This window comes from Sander lucioperca, chromosome 24 (assembly GCF_008315115.2).
Source record: "Sander lucioperca isolate FBNREF2018 chromosome 24, SLUC_FBN_1.2, whole genome shotgun sequence".
In the NCBI taxonomy this organism is placed as follows: Eukaryota; Metazoa; Chordata; class Actinopteri; order Perciformes; family Percidae; genus Sander; species Sander lucioperca.
Genome location: NC_050196.1, coordinates 1,496,379 through 1,516,196, shown reverse-complemented (window position 1 = coordinate 1,516,196; position 19,818 = coordinate 1,496,379). Strand labels below are relative to the sequence as shown.

The window sequence follows — 19,818 nt, the reverse complement described above, 5'->3', positions numbered from 1 at the left end:
AATAAATAAACAGCATAAAACAAAACGAGATCATGACCAAAGAAGACCGGATCAGATGACTAATGGGCAGGGGGAGGAGAAACTAACAGCTTAAATATTCATAAAATCACAAGGATGAAGAAAATGAAATAGTCAGGATGGAACAATGAAGTCATGCAGGATGTGTATAATCATGCGTGTGCGTGTGAAGTATTTAATGCATGAGTGAGTAGGCGTACAAGGACAGGAGATAGAAAAAGGAGGTCACTCGTACAAGAATGGGTTTTAAAAGTCAGCTCGTATGCTTTTCTGGAAGGTAGTGATGCAGTAAACCCCGCCCGCCCCGCCACTTGAAGGAGGCTAAAACAAACGCAGACAAGTTCTGGGCGTCCCTAGCTTGTTTGGTAATTGATTAAACATTTATTTTTCAATACAGAAGATGGGGAAAGCCACCGAGAGGAGAGAGATTGATGTAGCGGGAGGGGGCATGTGGAGGGATTTATTTCTATCTTCTTTTTTTAGGGGTTGTTGTTGAAGAGTGTGTTTTAAAAAAAAAAAAAGCTGTGGTGACTCGACAATCACTCACACAAAAACAAACTTTATTCCTTAATCGTCACATACACACAGTACAATGTAGTGAAATTCTATTACTGCACTTAACCCATCCTAAGTATTAGGAGCAGTGAACAGCTGTACATACAGTGTCCGGGGAGCAACTCAGGGTTCAGTGTCTTGCTCAGGGACACTTTGACATGTGGCCAGAGGGAGCCTGGGATTGATCCACCAACCTTGTGGTTGTGGGGCAACCATTTTACCTCCGGGCCACAAGCCACCCTTCAAACAGCTCACCTTTCGCAAAGTCACCGAGGACAGCTTCTGACGATTCTTACACTGCTAAGAGTAAAAATCACACCACAACTAGGGGTGTAACGATACATCGATCTATCGAGTCAAAGATCCAATATTCTCGATGCAAAGTGAAAATATCGATACGTATCGTCTGTAAGGTGCCCCTTTATCTTAGATTCCCGCTTCATATTTAGTCTTTTCATTAAAAAGAATAGATGGTTTTTCATTTAAATGCCCGGAAGAGCTCCGTTATCAAACTTACAAATCATATATTAGTTACTTTTTTGAGTTGCTATTAATGTAACCGTGTTAAATGGGCATGTGATATCATCTCGTATCGATCACAGGGTTGTGCTAGTTTGATTTTAAAGCGCTCTGTGTGTATGGGAAGTCATTACAGTTGTTCATCATAGGTCTTGGTAGTAATAGACAATCTTTTGCCTGTTCCCTAACATCCATGTGCCAACTACAACGATGCGTCTTTTAAAAACTGGCAGAGCTCTGCATCACACAACGCACATTTAATCTAAATCTCTAATTGAAAGGAGTTGGAATGTGATTATGTCATAAACAAGCAGCTGCAGTCTGATCAGAGACAAAGATGTAACATACACTGTATATAATGCTGATTTCTGCCTCGGCTTCTATTTTGATTTGGGGTGTTTTTCAGGATGCTATGGCACTGAAACTTAAACTTTTTACATGTTTATGATCCAGCGGAAATTAGCAATAAAAGCTAAAAGATCTATTTATGTTGTTGACATTTAAATCAAAGTATCGCCCCCGTTATCGTTTTTTTCCGCAGCGAAGGAGTTCCCAGTCGGTCAAAGAAAAAGAAAAGCACATGAAGCTGCTGCCATTATTTTCTTTGCAGGGTAATGAAACATGCATCTTAATGATGCAAAAGTAATTGTTCCCGCTTAATGATCATTAATGGATTGATTATCACGGCTCTGCTCTCTAATTTTTGTAACGCCAAGGCACTGAAGAAAGAAAGAAAACAAACCTGGTGAAAAGAGCTGCACTTTCAACACACAGTTGTCAGCTTTATGTTGGGACAGGCTAAAGGGGGGGGGGGGGGTTCACAAAGAAGAACGCGGGTTGGTCACATCCAAAGTGCATTTTCTTGCACACATACTTTATAGACTACAGTAGTTAAGTCCAAATGTTGAGGTACTTTACTTGAGTCTTTTCTTTTCATGCCACTTTCTACTTCTACTCCGCTACATTTCAGAGAGAAATATTGGACTTTACTTACTCCATTACATTCATCTGTTACAGCTTTAGTTACTAGTTACTTTACACGTTAAGATTCCTGCACACAAAACACATGTAGTTTATAAAATCTGATGTTTTATTCAAACACACAACTTTTTGGATCCTTTACACTTTCTACAATGTTTTAATACTTTAACTACATTTTACTGATAATATTTACAGACTTTTACTCAAGTAACATTTTCAATGCAAGACTTTTACTTTTACTTGTAACAGAGTATTTGTATTATGTGGTGTAAGTACTTTTACTGAAGTAAAGGATCTGAATGCTTCTTCCCCCGCTGCTCTGCAGCCCTTAAAAAGATTAAATCCAGTGTGAAATGCCGAAAATGATGTGGCGATAGAGTAACTTAATTGCACACTGTCATTATTTCGTTATGACAGTGGTCCATCATGGACTCCGTATTTGCCACCAAGCCTCCATTATTCACACCACAGTGCGAAGTGGAGGCAAACTGGAATTGATTCTGTCTGAGTACACAGACCCACAGCTTTCACACTGAAAAGGCCCGGAGCACTTAAACATACAAGCCTGGCCATTTTTTTCCGACCTGGACCCTACTTTCTTATTGCTATCCATCTCCCAGATCGATTCTGACCAAAAAATGTCATCAATTGCTTTATTATGGAGCTACTTGCGTCTTGTTTGTCTGTTTGCAGCTTTCCCAAAATAATTTCTAATGGGCCAGTGAGTGCCAAATATCCTGAAAAGCCCCCCAAAACCCATGCCTTTTGGGGTCGCCCGGGTAGCTCAGTTGGTAGAGCACGCGCCCATATATAGAGGCTTACTCCTCGACGCAGCGGCCACGGGCTCGACTCTGACCTGTGGCACTTTGCTGCATGACGTTCCTCCTTCTCTCTCCCGTTTCATGTCTTCAGCTGTCCTGTCAAAATCAAAGCCTAAAATGCTCAAAAATAATCTTTAAAAAAAAAAACATGCCTTTTGACTCCGCAGTTTTAACTTGGTGCATCAAAAATATTTCTATTCACAAAGTTTCCTAAGTGACAAAAATATACATTTCCATATGTATTCCAGTATGTTACGACCGGCTCACAGGCCACAACAGAAGAGGGACCGTCAACTTAATAATGAAGTGACATTTATTAAATAATGGTGCAAACAGAAAGGCGATGAGGTGTGGTTGTCAGGATCAGTGATGTATGAGAGATGTATGGATGCAGAGAACAATGTGTGGTGCATGTTGTCAGTAGCTAACAGAGGAAATGACTAAACCGAATGAAATCAGGATGGTGCTCGGTCAAGGGAATGCTGCATCCTGGTTTTGGGGCAGGCGGGGTTAAATGACCTGGGAGGACAAACCTGCAAGTTCACGAGACAGATCTCAGTATACATGCACGACAACAGGCTCAGGGCCGTCACACAGTAATACAAATATCCATCTAATTTTCTGCATCCTTACATTCATATCAATTACAATACTACAAGTCAGGGTTATCCTTGAAATCTCCTCAGCCAGGGACTTTTAATTTGCTTTCTTCACCCAACATGTATTTGTCTTCCATTTGGCTATGTATCAAAATTTAAAAAAAGATCTTTGATCAGATATTTCCTGATTACAATTTTTTTTTTTATTGCCAATTTTAGAATATTTTATTTGGACAAATGTCTTTTTCATCAGGGTGCTGTTTATGTGCATTTATGTTTGTTTGGTTTCACTGGGATCCAGGAACATTTGTTTGTTCCTTTTAGACATTGTTCTGTCCACTTTCATTCGTTTTGCTTGACCCTCGTGTTGTCTGAAATATGGGTTTCTTTCAACCAAATGGCCCGAAAACAACATGGATGCGTGGAGCTTCTCAGGTAAAATAAATGATTACTTTCATACAACTTAACATTTTGGGTGTTTTTATTCAATTTTGGTTGTAAAGCAGTCTCCTGACTAAACTTCGACATGTCCCAGTCTTTGATCCACTCAACATCCTTTGACCTTAACTATTAGTCAAAAAGAATTCATAATTTCAGCTTTATTTAACTCAAAAATTTGGCATAATGTCATATAAATTAGGTTTATTGACCATGAATAAGAAAAGCGTTGGCAAAAGTGACAAAAACGTTTTTCAAAAGAATCAAAAAAAGCGACAAAAGAAGTTTACAAAAACAAGACAACACGAGGGTTAAGAGCATCATTTAAGTTCCTAAAATATGCAATCTTGCCTTTGGTGCCATGCTTATTAACACCTTCTATGATCCATGTGCGATTCCAAACACCACTGACCTGTTGCCCCTCCTTGTGTCCCAAACCAAAGCTTTCGAAGCCCCGGTCTAGAGCGCAAAGGAGAACAAATGGCTGTTCAGGGACCATCCGTCATCTCCTACCTTTTTATCTGCCTCTATTTCATCCACTAACTGACAGAAAATAATTTCTCTGTTTGCTTCTTATGTTCCTTTTCAACAAGCACGCCTTTCACATTATGGTGGAGGTAAGAGCAGTTCAGTTGAAGTTGAAACACTGTTAGTTTTCCCCTCTCTTTTTTGGCTTCAGAGCTTGGTATGAATTCTCCACCTCAATCCCAGACCACCATTTTGTTCTTTTCTTTGCTTTTTTGGACAGCGTCTTGTTTACTCGGTTCATAGCACATTTCTGTCTGTTGTTTTTTTTTTTTATTATTATTTCTGCCTGGGTTTATTGCATGGATGGGTGTCTTTTGTGTTCCCTGCTGAAAAATGTATTGTGCATGGTGGAAAGTGGCCAACATGGCTCCGAATGCAGCCCCCATTTTCTTTTTTCTTTTTTAAAATATGAATGTCCACCTGTGATGTTTGTGTAACGTATTGTGTCTGATGTGACCCAGTTTTCCAGAATGGTATCGGCTAGACCTATGGCTCACAATGTCTCTCATGCAGAGAGACGGAGCGTTTGAAACTGAAACGGCAGTGTGCTCTTCCATCTTATGTGCAGAGTGAGGAGTGCGGCTACATTTTGCATAAGTAGGAGAATTACCACTTACCTCAAACATTTTTCAAGTCAGAGAGTGTAAATTACTTAAGTACGAGGGAGAGCATAAGCCTTTTCAAATGTACTTTAGCTCAATTTTTATCAAACTGGTGTAGAAGTATGGCTGCAGACATCACAGTAAATTCTAGCTCACTGAATAAAACCACTCTTAAGAGAGTTTAGACCCTGGCATATTGTCAGTCCAGCCTTCCAGATTAGCTCTTTTTAAAGGTCATGTCAACTTTTGTCGTTTGATATAACCTCAAGTTTTATGGTCATATCATCAGCAACAAGATGTGACCTTAAGATATGAGTTTTGGAGGCTTAAGCCCAGTATAGCTGCCCATTATGTCTAAAAATCAAACTTAGCATTTAAATTCTGTTATGTCTATGTATACGTATCTGTACCTAAACCGAAGACAAAAACAAACCAGGGCTAAAGGACCCGTTCTGATGTAATAGATGAATGTGTAACCCGATTAGGCCATGGGAGATGGTTGAGGGTTTGGAAGAACGGCGCGAAGCAGCAGATTCTGTCTTCCTGTTTCCTGTGGTCTGCTGACTAAGTGTAATGCGCCCCCGTTTGAGGCCACGGTGCCCTGTGATCAGACAAGGGATCCGGTGATTCCCGAGGGAGACTAGTGCTGGTCGGTCCAGGCCAGGCCTCCTCAGCAGGCTAAAGCCCGGAAGACTAGACAAAGAGTTTCCAGAAAACAATGCAGACACAAAGAAAGATGCTTGCTTTTCAACCTAATTTCCATGAGGAAGGTGTCAACTTGTTGATGACTTGCATTCTAACATAAATAGGGCTGGGTATCATCCAAACATTTTTCGATTTCGATACCGATACCAATACCGTGACTTTGACACCGGTTCCTAAACGCTACTTTTTTTCGATACCAATTTTACAAAACAAACGTATCTTTATATTTATGTTTCAGCTCCTACTACGTGAGCCCCGTCCATGTCTAACGTAGAGTTCTTCCTGCGTGTCTCTACGACGTGTAACGTTAGACAGCCAATCACAGACATTATTAGATCTTGGTAGAAGCACGCTGCGTGCTAATTGGCTCTCTGACGCTGATGATGAGATGAGATTTACTCCTTAGGGATTGAAATAGGGTATTGAATGACGAGGCACTTTTTTGATACTCAAAACTTTGGAGGCAATTATGGAATTCGGCACCCGTCCTTAAACATGAATCACTGCTGGTATTGAGGATCAAAATCATGGGTCAAAGTCTGTCGCCTCTGTTGCCCAGCAGAGTACCGGTGCATGAATTCGCCTTAGTCTTATATTTGTAGACAACATGACAACTTGCATTGTACTGTTGAACAAAACTGGTATGTCAAGCCCGACAGAGGCCTTTGTGATCATTTTCTTCATGCACATCATGTCCAAAGTCAGTGCCACATATTTTACCAAGCACAATAGATGCACAGGAATTTGTCCTGGTGACATTTGTGCAGACATAGCGATGACTCTCATTGTGCCACAACGCAGTTGAGACGGAACAGGAAAAAGATAAGACGGTGCAGCCATTACTGATTTCTTAACCACATCCTCACCAGATGTAGAATGACGTCAATCACTAAAGGACGTTAAACACAGAACCTTGTCTTGGTACATTTTAAGGCTGGGATTTGTCTGTGACACTTCTGCAACTTACTAACAACCTGCATCCTAAAATGGTCCTTCATCATGAACTGAAGCATAATCGCTTCTCCCGCCAAGTACAATAGATGCTCTGGAATTTTTCTCTGTTACGTTTCTGCAGACTGATCTATGTCTTGCATTATAAAACAACTCGAATGAATGAGTTTTTTTTTTCTCATCCAAATCATGATCAGCATTGGAAAGGCTTTAATTACAAAGCACAACAAATATAGAGTCATTTGTATGGAGATGCAGACAAATTAATAAATTGCTTCACAACACTGAGCGGTGCTTGTATTGGCGGACAAGACCGAGTCCTTGGATAATACCCTAATTTATCCACAGCATGATCAGAATAATAATCGCTTCAGACTGCAAGCTCAATAAATGTTCTAAATTTAGGTTTCGGTCACGTTTCTGCACATGGAACAGTAATGGCACAAAGGGGAGTCCTTCAATAACAAGTGTTGCCCCATTTTCACTGACAAGTTTCCCCATTCACAGCAGGTAAACCATTCTGGTTCATTCTTCCCCTCACACTTTCCTGTCATATTTAATTGCTCTTGGGACACAAACATTCTCCTTATATCTGTTGTCGGGTCACAGTTTCTCGATGTTGTGTGCTCGTTTGCATTTCTTGCTCGTAGTGTTGGTAATCAGGTAATTTAAGCACATTTGACTGTCACACGTAAAGCCAATTGGGGAATAAACAAGTGTTGGATAAAGGCCTGAAATGTGCAAATGGGTCAGGTAAGAGACATAAAACACAATCAGGAAGGGAGAGAGACCAAGAGAAAAGGCTAGAATGTAAGCAAAGATACTTATTGTTGGACTTGCTTACACTTTTTTACAAGTTACAGCACCAAGCTTTTATCGAACAAATGCCTTCAATTCAAAATGTGTCATGTGGTTTTCTCCTAATTACATGACGCAGCACGGTGCCCCGCTACATATGTAAGCCCGTCTTCAGTTTATGTAAGCGTGTTAAGTATACATACATCTACCCATACTCTCAAACCACCCATATTCACTTTTATGGTGTCTGCTGCTGCAGCTTTGTCTAAAAGTCCATTCAGTGACTACGTTTACATGCACATATTCCGTGTTTTGCCCTTATTCCGAAAAAGATGACATCCAAAGATGATTACCTCCTCTGAAGAGTCCATTATATTTTTTTAATCCTCCGTGTCCTTCTTGGCTACTAGAAACTGCGTGGAGGAGGGGTGGGGGTGGTGCTAGATCACCGAGGGCTTGTATCAGGTGGATGCGCCGACAATTTTGTTGTCATTACTTAGAATTCCTCATGGGGGGGATGGTATTGTGTCCTTTTCCCTGTGTGACTCATTTAATGTAAGAGTAAGCCTAAACTGGCCTGGATGAGTGCATGTCTTTCCTACAGCTAGAGGGGTTTGGGCTGTGTTAAACTGACTCCCCCAGCCACCGGAGCTGGGCCTGTTCTGGGCTGTTCCGCATTTACTGCTCTGCATCTTCCATCAGCGTCGGGACTCTCTCCGCTCTGGGTCGGCTTCCCAGCGTCCCTCGTTGACTTCACTGCGAGCCCGCTCTCCGTGTTCTAGTTCAGGTTTTAAATGGTGTACTTACAAAAGTTTGATTGAAAAGTTTTTTCAATCAGAAATCAGTCTTCCAAAATGTTTGTCTCCAACGTGTGCTTTGCGTCTTCCTTCTTTTGGAAACAATCTCCTGAATAAATCTCCTCCCTCCCACCTGCCATTGACTGGGCCAAATCAGCATCACACAAATACGCCCCCTCATGTGTCTCAATGTCATATCAGTTCCGACCCATATTAAAATCTAAAAAAGACCTCAGACCGATATCATAACAGTACATTCTCATATATACAACACCGCGTTGAAACCAGATGTAAAGAAACATTTCTGTGGAACTATAGATTCATTATTTTAGTTAGTACAATGTGTTCTTCAAGATGTTTTTGCCAAGGTGCCAATTTGAGGCCGCTTGGGCCGCTCAGTAATCCAACCTCAGCCCCGTCGTGGGTAATTTTCCCCCGTCATTTGGCTGGCGTTCAGTGTGAAAGCAGTGCGTAGAGACAGCAGGTCTGCCTCGCAGCTCTCTGTGAAAGGGAAAAGGCTTTAAGTAAACACGGCAGTTCCCACTCGAATCCTCTATTCCCCCTTGCACTGCCAGGCAGCTATTGAAGGCGCAGACACCCTGCTTCATGTTTCTACCCCAAAAAAAGTGTTTTTCCTTTATTCTTACAAAGCTTCTTGTTCATCTGCAGCTGCTGCTAGAGTGATGTGTACTAATACAAAATAACAGATTAGACTTCATCATCGCTGGGGAGCAGTTTTGTCATTTTAGGAGCAAATAATACTATATAAATGAGGTATTAGATATTACCAAGACTCCGAGTCTACGGCCATGCTCGCGTCTCTCGAATATAACTAATATTATGCAAATGAGTTGCAATAGAGTGCATGATTATTTAACATAAACAAATTGTATCATCAGAGCAGTCCACAAAACTTGAGCTTCATTTGTCTGTGCCTATTCTCGCTTGCCAGCTCTATTCTCCACAGCACTGCGGAGGAGGGTCTGGCCCCTCCACACATAACACTTCAGGATAGGAGAAAAACACGGCGTGGGTTGTTGGCATTTCTTTAAACCGATCACAATGGTCTTGGCCGGCGCTAAGCTCCAGACGCAGCGACGGTGGCTCTGCAAAATACCTCAGGAAGGAACTTGTTTTGGTGGAACATTTGCACCCCGCAAAAGAAAACGCCGCATCCAATATTAAATGAAGTTAACTGTTGACACAATACAGTAACGTGAGCTATTTAAATTAGCTGGATAAATGGTTGAACCTCATTGGCTCTTACCAGCGTATCTCCGTGTGTACTTCGTCCACAGCAATCCCACCAATCAGTCCCAAAACGTCCCAGTTAGAGAGGAAATGACCTAAACGTATTCTTTGTCGATCTTTACAATCATTCCCCGAAAGAACCGAGCAGGTCTTGTTGCACCATCCAAAATTTTCTTCAAACCTTGCCATTTTTTGCGTGTAGCCATTTTTTGCATGTAGCTTGCTAGCTCAAAGTTTGTTGATGTGTCCCGAAACCAGCAGAGTTTTGCAAGGCGACGGACATCCTGCAGAAGATCCGGCGGCGACGCAGGTTCCGGCTGTTGTCCGCTAGATGAATTGTTGTCGATCCAGACTAGTCTGTGCCTAATGTTTGGTCCATTTGTCACCTATTGATTTCATTTCATGACAGTTTAAATTCCTATTGAGAAGCATTTGAACAGCATTATTTAAGCAAAACGTTGTGGTGAACTGACTACAGAAACCATTATTTCCTTGCAAGTCTGGCCTTTAATGATTTTTTTTTTTTTTTCATAACCTATGGCACCTATCGAGAAATAAATCCCAAACAATGTTCATTTTGTTTTATATTCCCCATGTTTTTACTTTAAAATCCTTTTCTTATTCTGGACAGCATGTCTCACGGTGTTCCAGCAGGCATGAATAAGAACGTATTAAAGTGGACAATCTGACACTGACACTAATGTAACATGGCACAACGTCCCTGCATTTGAGACACTTTTCTCTTTTCACTCAAACACTAGTACCTTCTTTTTGTGTGAACTAAAGGCCACAAAGTTCATTGCCAGGTGTACAATTTCAAATGGATAAAAAAATCAAACCCATGAATGCGACTAACTGATGTGCAGTTCGCTGCTGCCACAATAATCTTGTCAGGACAGGCGGTTAAAAAAAATACTTGGATATCACCTGTGTTTGTTGGTTGCCAGAACCTCCACAGCAAATTAAGCAGAGTGAACCTGTGTGTACTGAAATGTACCTTTTTTATATATATATTCCTCTCACAACCAAAGAGAACTCGCTGATGTGAGTGTTGTTTCCGTGTATCAAATCTTGTCTGTGGCTCGTCTCGGTAGCCAACTTTGTAACCCCAAAAGGGGGGCAGTTTTGGGGAAAACAGGCTGGGATTGACAAGTTCTTTTGATATATTATCACAGTGTTTGAGTGGATCCTGTGGGCCTCAGGGTCTTGAAACTTGCTTCAGCTAATCAAGCGCCTTGTAAGCCTTCAGTTCAAGTAAAAACATGAACATTGGTGGTTTTGCAGGGGGAATTCTTTTTTTTCTTTTTACTGACAACAGCGATAAAGAGGCATGGAAGTGAAGTCGAGATTTTACAGTAGCATATCTGGTTTCATCGAGGGCCATCAGTCATGTGCAAGTCTTTCTCCTCTACCTTTTATCCTTTGGAAATGTGACTCCCTCACTGCATGCTTCTTTTTAACCTTCCCCTCTCTACTCTCTCCCTCTCTCTCTCTCTCTCTTTCTATCCTTGCTTGCCCTCTGTCCTTCTCTGTGAAGTCACATGTGAAAGTGATCAGCTTAATCCCAATCACCAGCTGTGTTTAACCTACTTTAGATTTGGAACACTTGGCTTCTTTGCTCTCACTTTTGTTTATACGGGATTAGCCTGAACACACGCATGAGGTTTGACCTGCCGGGTTTCGACCTGGCGAATGTTATTTAACCATTTAATTGCTTCATATTCAGTCTGATCTTGATGTGCCTTGCTCTGTGGTAGTCGTAGTGTTCAGATTCCCCCCCACACTTTTCCTCAGCGACTCATTGGATTCAAACTGGCAACCCTCCAGTTACAATCCCGTTTCGGTAAACTCAAGCAAATGCAGCCCTGAGGCTGAATTTAAAAAGAATTAATCCAAAACCCTGCTTGGTATGCTGTGTCTGCGCTGCCAAAAAAACTTCACAGTAATAATAATGTTGAACTCAAACATGCAGCACTTCCTAAAAACAGACTTCCCAAAAGGTTTTAACAATCTAAATCAATTCAAATCAAGCAAACCACAAACCCATAAGATAAATAAAGCAATGAGGCACCACAATGTAAAAAAAAAAAAAAAGAAATGTAAAAAAGCTGCTAAAAAAACCTGTATGTTGGCAGAAAAACTATAGGAGAGCATTGTCACATAAAAGCGAATCTATAAATGTAAGTTGTGCGATGTGATTTAAGATGTGAAGATGATGGCCTAAGCTCCTCAGGCACGTTGTTGCCGAGCCAAAAGCCCGGTCACCTTCAGTGTAAGCCAATGCTATTTTAATACCCTGCAAAAAAAAAAAAAAGAATCAAGAATAACACATTCCTCTTGTCTTTTTTTCCCTGCCCTCTCTCTCTCTCTACAGGATCCCGGGCCCTCACCCCCGTCCCCCATTTTGGGACACAAACCGCTGCAGCTGATCGAGGTGAAAGCCAGGGGGCGCTTTGGGTGTGTGTGGAAGGCCCAGCTGCTGAACGACTTTGTGGCCGTCAAGATCTTCCCCATTCAGGTATCCCACTGGACGCTGCCGTGCGTAGATGACAAAGACATAACGAAAGCTAGTAGATTTCTATAAAGAATGTAAAAAATCAATGAGGCATCACAACGTCAAAGATAAATAATTCCATACAAATGTATTTATAGTGTCAAATCACAACAGGAGTTATCTCAGGACACTTTACAGATAGAGCAGGTCTAGACCACACTCTATAATGTACAGAGACCCAACCACTTCCCACGAGAGCAAGCATTTGGTGCGACAGTGGCGAGGAAAAACTTCCTTTAAACAGACCGAAACCTTGGACAGACCCCTGACTCTTGATACGGACAGCGACGGAATACTCAAGCAATGGACTCGGACTCGAGTCCAACTATTTCTGGACATGGGACTCGACTTGGATTCGCAAACTGATGGCTTGGACTTGGACTAGGACTCGAGGATTTATGAAATCGGACTCGGAAGTTGGATGAAGGTTCGGACTACTTTTATGTGTAATAGGCAGCGATGGAGTACTTGAGTCCTGGACTCTTGACTCGAGTCCGACTCGAGTCGCTAGCCTCTGGACTTGTGACTCGACTCAGACTCTTCTTTGGTGACTCGGACTTGGACACAGACTCGACCGTTGGGGACTCGACTACAACACTGGATACAGATATACAGATGTAGAGAAATATGATTCATAATAATGATAGCAATAAAGATAATAGAACTATGACTATAACTAATAGTAGTAGCGGTGCAGGGCTTAGCAGGGCTTGGAGCAGGACCACGGCAGCAGCTGCAACCAACCTGAGAGGGGGGGGGGGGGGACATAAGGACTCCGGGGAATAAGCTCCCCAGAGCTAAGTTAGTAACAAGCATTACTGTGACGTGAATGCACACAAATGGAAAGAGAGAGGCTACAGTTTATTTTGAGTGATGATCTTATCGCTCACAGTTTGTCAAAATAGTGTTTTTTTTTTTTTTCGTTATTTCAAACTTTCTAATCTTATAATTTCTAACACTACTGGTCACCACCTTCTACAAGCTATATTTGATTTGTTTGTTAATTAGGTGGCTTGATGACAGAAATAACATCTGTCTCTCTGCCTCTCATCTAGGACAAGCTGTCTTGGCAGAACGAGTACGAGATCTTCACCGTGAGCGGCATGAAGCACGACAACATCCTCCACTTTATCGGCGCGGAGAAGAGGAACAACAACCTGGACCTGGAGCTGTGGCTCATCACCGCCTACCACGACAAGGTACGTTGCCTGCGATAAAGCTATACCGCCCGCAAACCGCAAAAAGTATTCCCTTATTTATTGAGTCATTTGTTTTTGTTTTTATATACGAAATTCAGTTTTGAGTCTTTTAACAAGCACAGAAGAAGAAGTGGTGTACGCAATGCAGGAAACTAATTGCTGTTTTGAATTTTGTGATCCAGTTTAATAGCAGTAAATGGTTTGTCTTTTCTAATGTAGTCTTGCATTGCCAGACCTTCTTCCACAGTGCTGTGGAGGAGGGTCTGGCTCGTCCCCACAGCATTCCAGGATGGGAGAAAAACGTGCTCTGGTTTATTGGCATTTCTTTAAACCAATCACAATGGTCTTGGGTGGTGCTAAGCTCCAGACAGAGCCACGGTGCCTCTGCTAAATAGCCTCGGGAAGGAAGTTGTTTTGGTGGAACGTATACGTTTTAAAAGTAGTTTTAGTTGTGCAACAGAAAACTCAGATTGGACAGATAGTCTAGCTAGCTGTCTGGATTTAACCATAGTCCTCATAAATCCACCGGAGGTTAGAATGCCAACAAAGAGAAAGGAAGGTAACGGACATCCGTCCAAAAATGAGGGACATCTGGCGGAATTTCCGGCAGGCAACGGAGCAATCCTGGAAGTGGAACGTTGTCGATATATTACCAAGATTAATTTAGGCAAAAACGTAGGTTTTTCCATTCATTTTGAATGGGATTAGTGCGACTAGGGTGCAGCGGGGTTTGCCGCAGGGGGGACACTCAAAGAAACGCATCCGGCCTGCGGCGAAAAGTTGAGGCCGACTCAACTTTTGAGAAACGCAACCCCACGTCATGCTGCGGTGTGAGAATCCCGTACAGGAAACATCACTGCCTCTATTGCTGCCACAAGAAAGTTTTAAAACACTATGAGGGTTAAAAAAAAAAAAAAAAAGATACACAAGCACTGAACTGCCTGAAAAGTCTACTTAGTCCCCGCACAAGCTTAGTTCAAACCTGACAAGCTAAGCTAAGCTAGATTTAACTCAGCACTTCCTGCAACTGACATTAGAGACGTTGGACGGGGAAAGGGTTGCCATGGCAGCAATGCAGAGGGGTGAAAGGATGAAAGGAAAGCTGTTAGTGGAGCATCCTTGCATCCAAAATAATTCAATCTAGTGTGTAACTGAATCTAAGACTAAAACGAATAAAATAAGTACTCAATTCAGACACGTAAACACAGACCCGCCTTGCTTCACAAATATGCCACTGGAGGAACCTGATTACTGACAAGCTGTGAATGCGCGTTTTCCAGTTTACTACAGCGCATGTAAACACGTTATTTGATTTCCTGCCTGATTTTTTCCACTAACCAGGTTTGTTTGTGTCCATGAAAACACGGTTTTATATATATATATATATATATATATATATATATATATATATATATAGTCTTAGTGTATCGTCTCATGCTTATTGTACACAGTTCTAAAAGCCCCCCAGGACAGACATCTCATAAAGTGGTTAACACTGGAAAAAGGGGAGAACATGCATAAAACCTCCACATTGTATTGATTGTGTTGGGTGCCTTAGGAGCTTATCCATAATTACAATATTCTTCATGCCGTGTTTATCTTCTTTTATAAGCCTGGTTTATTCAGAGAAGGTGGACTTGCCCCCGTTGTGCTTCACTCAGCCTCGCAAGCACAGTCTTCGTAGCATTTGGGGGCTTTAAGTGCCTCTGTGTTTTGAGGGGGTCATTACCGATGAAGTAGAGAGCGAATCTTGTACGCTTCGCTTGCTTGAGTTTTTCCCAGCCAGGCCAAGAATTTAAATCACCGTGCTTAAAAAGGCCTTTCCTGCGTGAATAAATGTTGAACAATTAAAGGTTGTGGGTGTGGCGGTGAGGCTTTTTACCCAGCAATACAACTCTTAAGTGAGCCACTTAACCCTGCATCAGCTCTACAAGTGCCACTTCATGAAGCTCTCCAAGTAGAAATAACATTGAAGAAAAGGAGTTTTAAAGGACTTTTAGTTTAGGAAAGGAAATAGTACCAGCAATATATCAGCAACACTTGTGATTTTGTGCCTTGTCAAGCATGCGCTGTAATTATTTTGAAGGCTGAAGTCTTTGGAGGATACATAACTTAAACTTTAACCTACAAAAAGCTTATCCTTTCTGCCAGTTTTTTTTTTTTTTTTTAAGAGCAGGTGTCAAAATGTTGGCCACGTTAGTTTGGACTGAAGCTTAGCTTGTGTAACACAGCTGGAACAGTGATTGCACAATTCAGTCTCCTTGACGGCTGATTTATGCCTTGGTGTTTGGTGCAATTAAGCAGCTCTATGTGTTGAGGTTTGCAGTATCCGTAGCATGCAGTGGCTTGCTTTTAAAGGACGCAGGCCCCTTCCAAAACTCTCTGTACCCAAAATCTTTTCATATCTTGGACAATGTGTAATTATTAATAGCTGACCAATGGGTGTCTTTCAAAGGGATATGAGTCACTTTGTTTTAAACAGTTAACCCTTATATTGTGTTAGGGTCAAATTTAGTCTATATCCACGACGTTCCACTTCCGGGATTGCTCCGGTGTCGCCAGAAATTCCGCCGTATGTCCTTCTTTTCGGCCGGATGTCCGTTACCTTCCTCTTTCTTTGTGTTGGCGTTCTAACCTCCGGTGGATCTCTGCAGGGTAAATCCAGACAGCTAGCTAGACTATCTGTCCAATCTGAGTTTTCTGTTGCACAACTGAAACTACTTTTGAACGTACACGTTCCACCAAAACATGTTCCTTCCTGAGACTATTTAGCAGAGGTGCCGTGGCTCCGTGCGGCGCTTATCAAGACGATTGTGATTGGTTTAAAGAAATTCCAATAAACCAGAGCACTTTGTCTAACCATCCCAGAATGCTGTGGGGACTAGCCAGACCCTCCTCCACAGCACCGTGTGGAAAGGTCTGGCAATGCGAGACTAGGTCAAATTTGACCCATTTTCATGTTCAGATATGTATAAAGTACTAAGAACAAGGGTTCATGATATCCCCAGAAACAGCTGTTCAAAAAACAAAGATGTCACAATCTTAGTAAATTCTTTAAAAAGGCTCTTAAAAAAAAGTTATGTATCACACACACACACACTCAAAAAACAAGACAGCTGAAGTGATCAGATTGAATTTTTTGTCCTGCATCTGTTGGGGCTGCCTGCCATCTCGTGGTCACTCCTGCAACTACATCTGTCTTTGGCCTCGCCAGAAGTGACCTTGTATCATATTGACATACATTATGTAAGCAGAAAGATGTATAAAAGGATATAAGGAATGAAAACAGATGCAGCTTGACCATTAGTGTTGACATCTAATCTAATCTAATCCTTGGAGCCTAAATCTCAATTCCATGTCTATTTTTCTTTACCGCAATATTTAACATGTCTTCAAACGTGACCACTAGCTATCTAAAGATGCTTGGCTTCCAATCCATGTGTACAAAGATTTTTTTATTTCATTTATTTTTTGTGGCAGCGGTCAGGCGATGACGGATGCGTCTCAGCAAAGCAAAATAGCATGACAAAGCCATGTGGAAATTTAAGCAAGTCTTTGCTGATAAAGAGCCTGCGTGCTCAGCAAACCTCCCCTTGATAAATGGAGATTAAAGAACAAGGATCACACAACACAACAGCCAGGAGATAAATGAACAGCATTTATCAGAGCTTTATTATTCGCCGAGAACAATAAATGTGCAGTGACGCTGGCTCGGTGACAGAGGCTGCCAAAGTTACTTCACTGTGGTTTTAAGAGGACACTTAGTAGACTGTACATTTTATTTATCACCCTTTTATTGAAATATGAATCTCCCAGAAATCATTTCCCATTTTTTTCTCTCTGTGCTACTCATCCCGACATTTAAATATTGAATAGTACAATCAAACAAAAAACATTGACATATCTGTTCCTGAAAAAGCCGTCAGTTTTAGCTGTTTTTCAGCCATGCCGTGAAGAAATACTTTTATTGCAAAGTCCCTTGTGAAATACAATACTACCCACAGCTTTAGTGGCTCTCCATCCATTAGGGATTATTGCGGTTACCATGGAAACATTGCCTGCTCCAGCCATCACTATACTGTTATGTAGCTTTACTTCCTTATTCTTGCGGTTATTTCGGTGTTATTGTCAAATCTCCCTTTCTCGACATCGCCCGCATTACCAGATGAACCCGTCTTTTTCCTTCCCTGCCCCCCAGGGTTCGATGACAGACTACCTGAAGGCCAACGTGGTGTCGTGGAACGAGCTCTGCCACATCAGTCAGACAGCGGCCCGCGGCCTGGCCTACCTCCACGAGGATATCCCGGGACACAAGGACGGACACAAGCCCTCCATCGCCCACAGGTACGCTGTCAAAATATCTAGAATAGCTTTTATCCAAATGTTTGACTGGCTCCAGGAGCTCTACACTCAGTGATCTCTTAGGCTACATTTACACCGCTACGTTTTGGTTTAAAAAGGAATATCTTGTGCTACATTTCCCCCTCTCATTCCCCCTGCTCTGGCGTTTCCCCCTCTCATTCCCCCTGCTCTGGCGTTTTCCGAGCCCCTAAACCGGAGACATTTGGAAACACAAGCTATTCTTCCTGGGGTCCTACAATCTGTCATGTGACTATACAATTGACGACATCACATTACACACCACACAGACATTACTTCACATTACACAACATTTGAAAATACAAATCATATTTTAATTTGACAGTTAATGCAATTAATCAAAAAATGAAAGGTCTCCGTTTGCAGTCTCAACGGAGACCTTTGGCGACACTGACGCCAACGTTTCTCCTCCTGATTGGGTCTTATCGCTCATGACTAAGACTACAAACGTTATCATGGCAACATTGCATTGTGCGCATGCTGCTTCCTGATACTGTTCCTGCCCAGTAGTCGAGGATGTTGATGAGATAGACGGTTTGGGCGTGTTACCAAACCGTAGCAATGTAACTGTAGCCTTAAACTGAAGGCATTTTTCCTTGTTTTCTTATTCTCTCTTAGGGACATTAAGAGCAAGAATGTGCTGTTGAAGAATAACCTGACAGCCTGCATAGCAGACTTTGGCCTTGCCCTGCAGTTCGAAGCGGGGAAATCAGCAGGAGACACACATGGACAGGTACGGTCAACAGTGAAAGGTGACAGTATGAACCTCTCATCCACCTCTTCACCATGTTTCCTGCCTTTTTTCTTCTTTTTTTTGGAAACTAGCTTCTCGAAGCCCAGGGGAATGTTACTGAGTCACCATTATCAATATAGATTTGTGAAAATACCTGGCAGCGCCTAAGGGTGGCAGTGTGGCCCACCCTTAACTTTTGTTGGGTTCTTGCACTGGCCTCCAAGGTCTATAAAATATTGGTAAAAAGTTTGAAACATCTGTAGGTGATTGCTGATTTAGGTTTGGATGCTGGACAAAAATATCAGGATAATGTGGTTAAAACGCAGCGGAACCTCCCAGTTCTGTGTCACACAGGGATCAGCTCACATATTTGTGTATGACACACAGTTTGACCTATCAACAACACCCTGCGATGACGAGCACTGCTTTTCGCCGTCTCAGCCCTTCTGCGAGCCGCGTCACGACTTTTTCTTCTTCCTCGCTGCCTTCGCTTGATTCTCTGTTCTGTGTTCATACCCCGATGCTGCCCCATAAACCTTTTTTTTTTTTTTTTACACCGTTTCCCTTTGAACCTGCAGGTGGGGACGCGGCGCTACATGGCTCCTGAAGTCCTGGAGGGCGCCATTAACTTCCAGCGCGACTCCTTCCTGCGTATTGACATGTATGCCTTCGGCCTCGTCCTCTGGGAGCTCGCAGCACGATGCACCGCCGCCGACGGTAAGACTGATGGCGTCAGCAGAAAAAAACCCTACTCACACCCATACTCAATTTATTGTGAGTGTGGTAATAACAGTGTGGTGTTATTTGTGCACAACCAGTGGTGGAATGTAACTTTCTACTTCTAATCCGCTACATTTCAGAGAGAAATATTGTACTTTTTACCCCTTTCTTTCTTTAAAATGTATTTCAAACATGTAAAAGAAAACAGAAAATCAGGTCATAGCATAGATACATAATAACAAACACTTTTTTTTAATTGATTTTTTTGACATGTCCGAAAAGGAGTGGGAAAAAGTATACACTTATTTAATCCCACCCCTTCTCCGTAAAACCTTTTTAATGAACAAACTTCCTCTATCATAATTTTTTTTTTTTTAAACTCTTTCAATTATTTAACTTTACTACAACAGTCATCTTACTAAATAAAATAAATTTCACTTATATACACTTATAATTTCTTGCCTATTTATTCTCCACTACATTCATCTGTTACAGCTTTAGTTACTAGTTACTTTACACATTAAGATTCCTGCACACAAAAACAAATGCAGTTTATAAAATCTGATTTTTTTTTTTATTATAAAGTAAACTAACTAACAATATAACGGCCTACAAGTCCAGCTGAGATGATTAGACCATTAAACACACAACTGGTTGGATCCTTTACAC

At 41.8% G+C, this 19,818-nt stretch overlaps 1 protein-coding gene across 2 annotated transcripts in view; it reads left to right on the top strand.

The window, feature by feature from the left end:
* The window catches only part of acvr2ab (activin A receptor type 2Ab), a 56,888-nt gene that overhangs the window by 34,042 nt on the left and 3,028 nt on the right, over positions 1 to 19,818 (top strand). The window contains exons 5-10 of one of the 2 annotated variants that reach the window (XM_035998725.1): positions 4,525 to 4,548; positions 11,938 to 12,081; positions 13,173 to 13,316; positions 17,515 to 17,660; positions 18,315 to 18,429; positions 19,008 to 19,146. In XM_035998725.1, coding sequence (XP_035854618.1) covers positions 4,525 to 4,548; positions 11,938 to 12,081; positions 13,173 to 13,316; positions 17,515 to 17,660; positions 18,315 to 18,429; positions 19,008 to 19,146 — 712 coding nt within the window. The remainder of the gene's footprint in view (positions 1 to 4,524; positions 4,549 to 11,937; positions 12,082 to 13,172; positions 13,317 to 17,514; positions 17,661 to 18,314; positions 18,430 to 19,007; positions 19,147 to 19,818) is intronic. The other variant, XM_031297809.2, reaches the window with a different exon arrangement.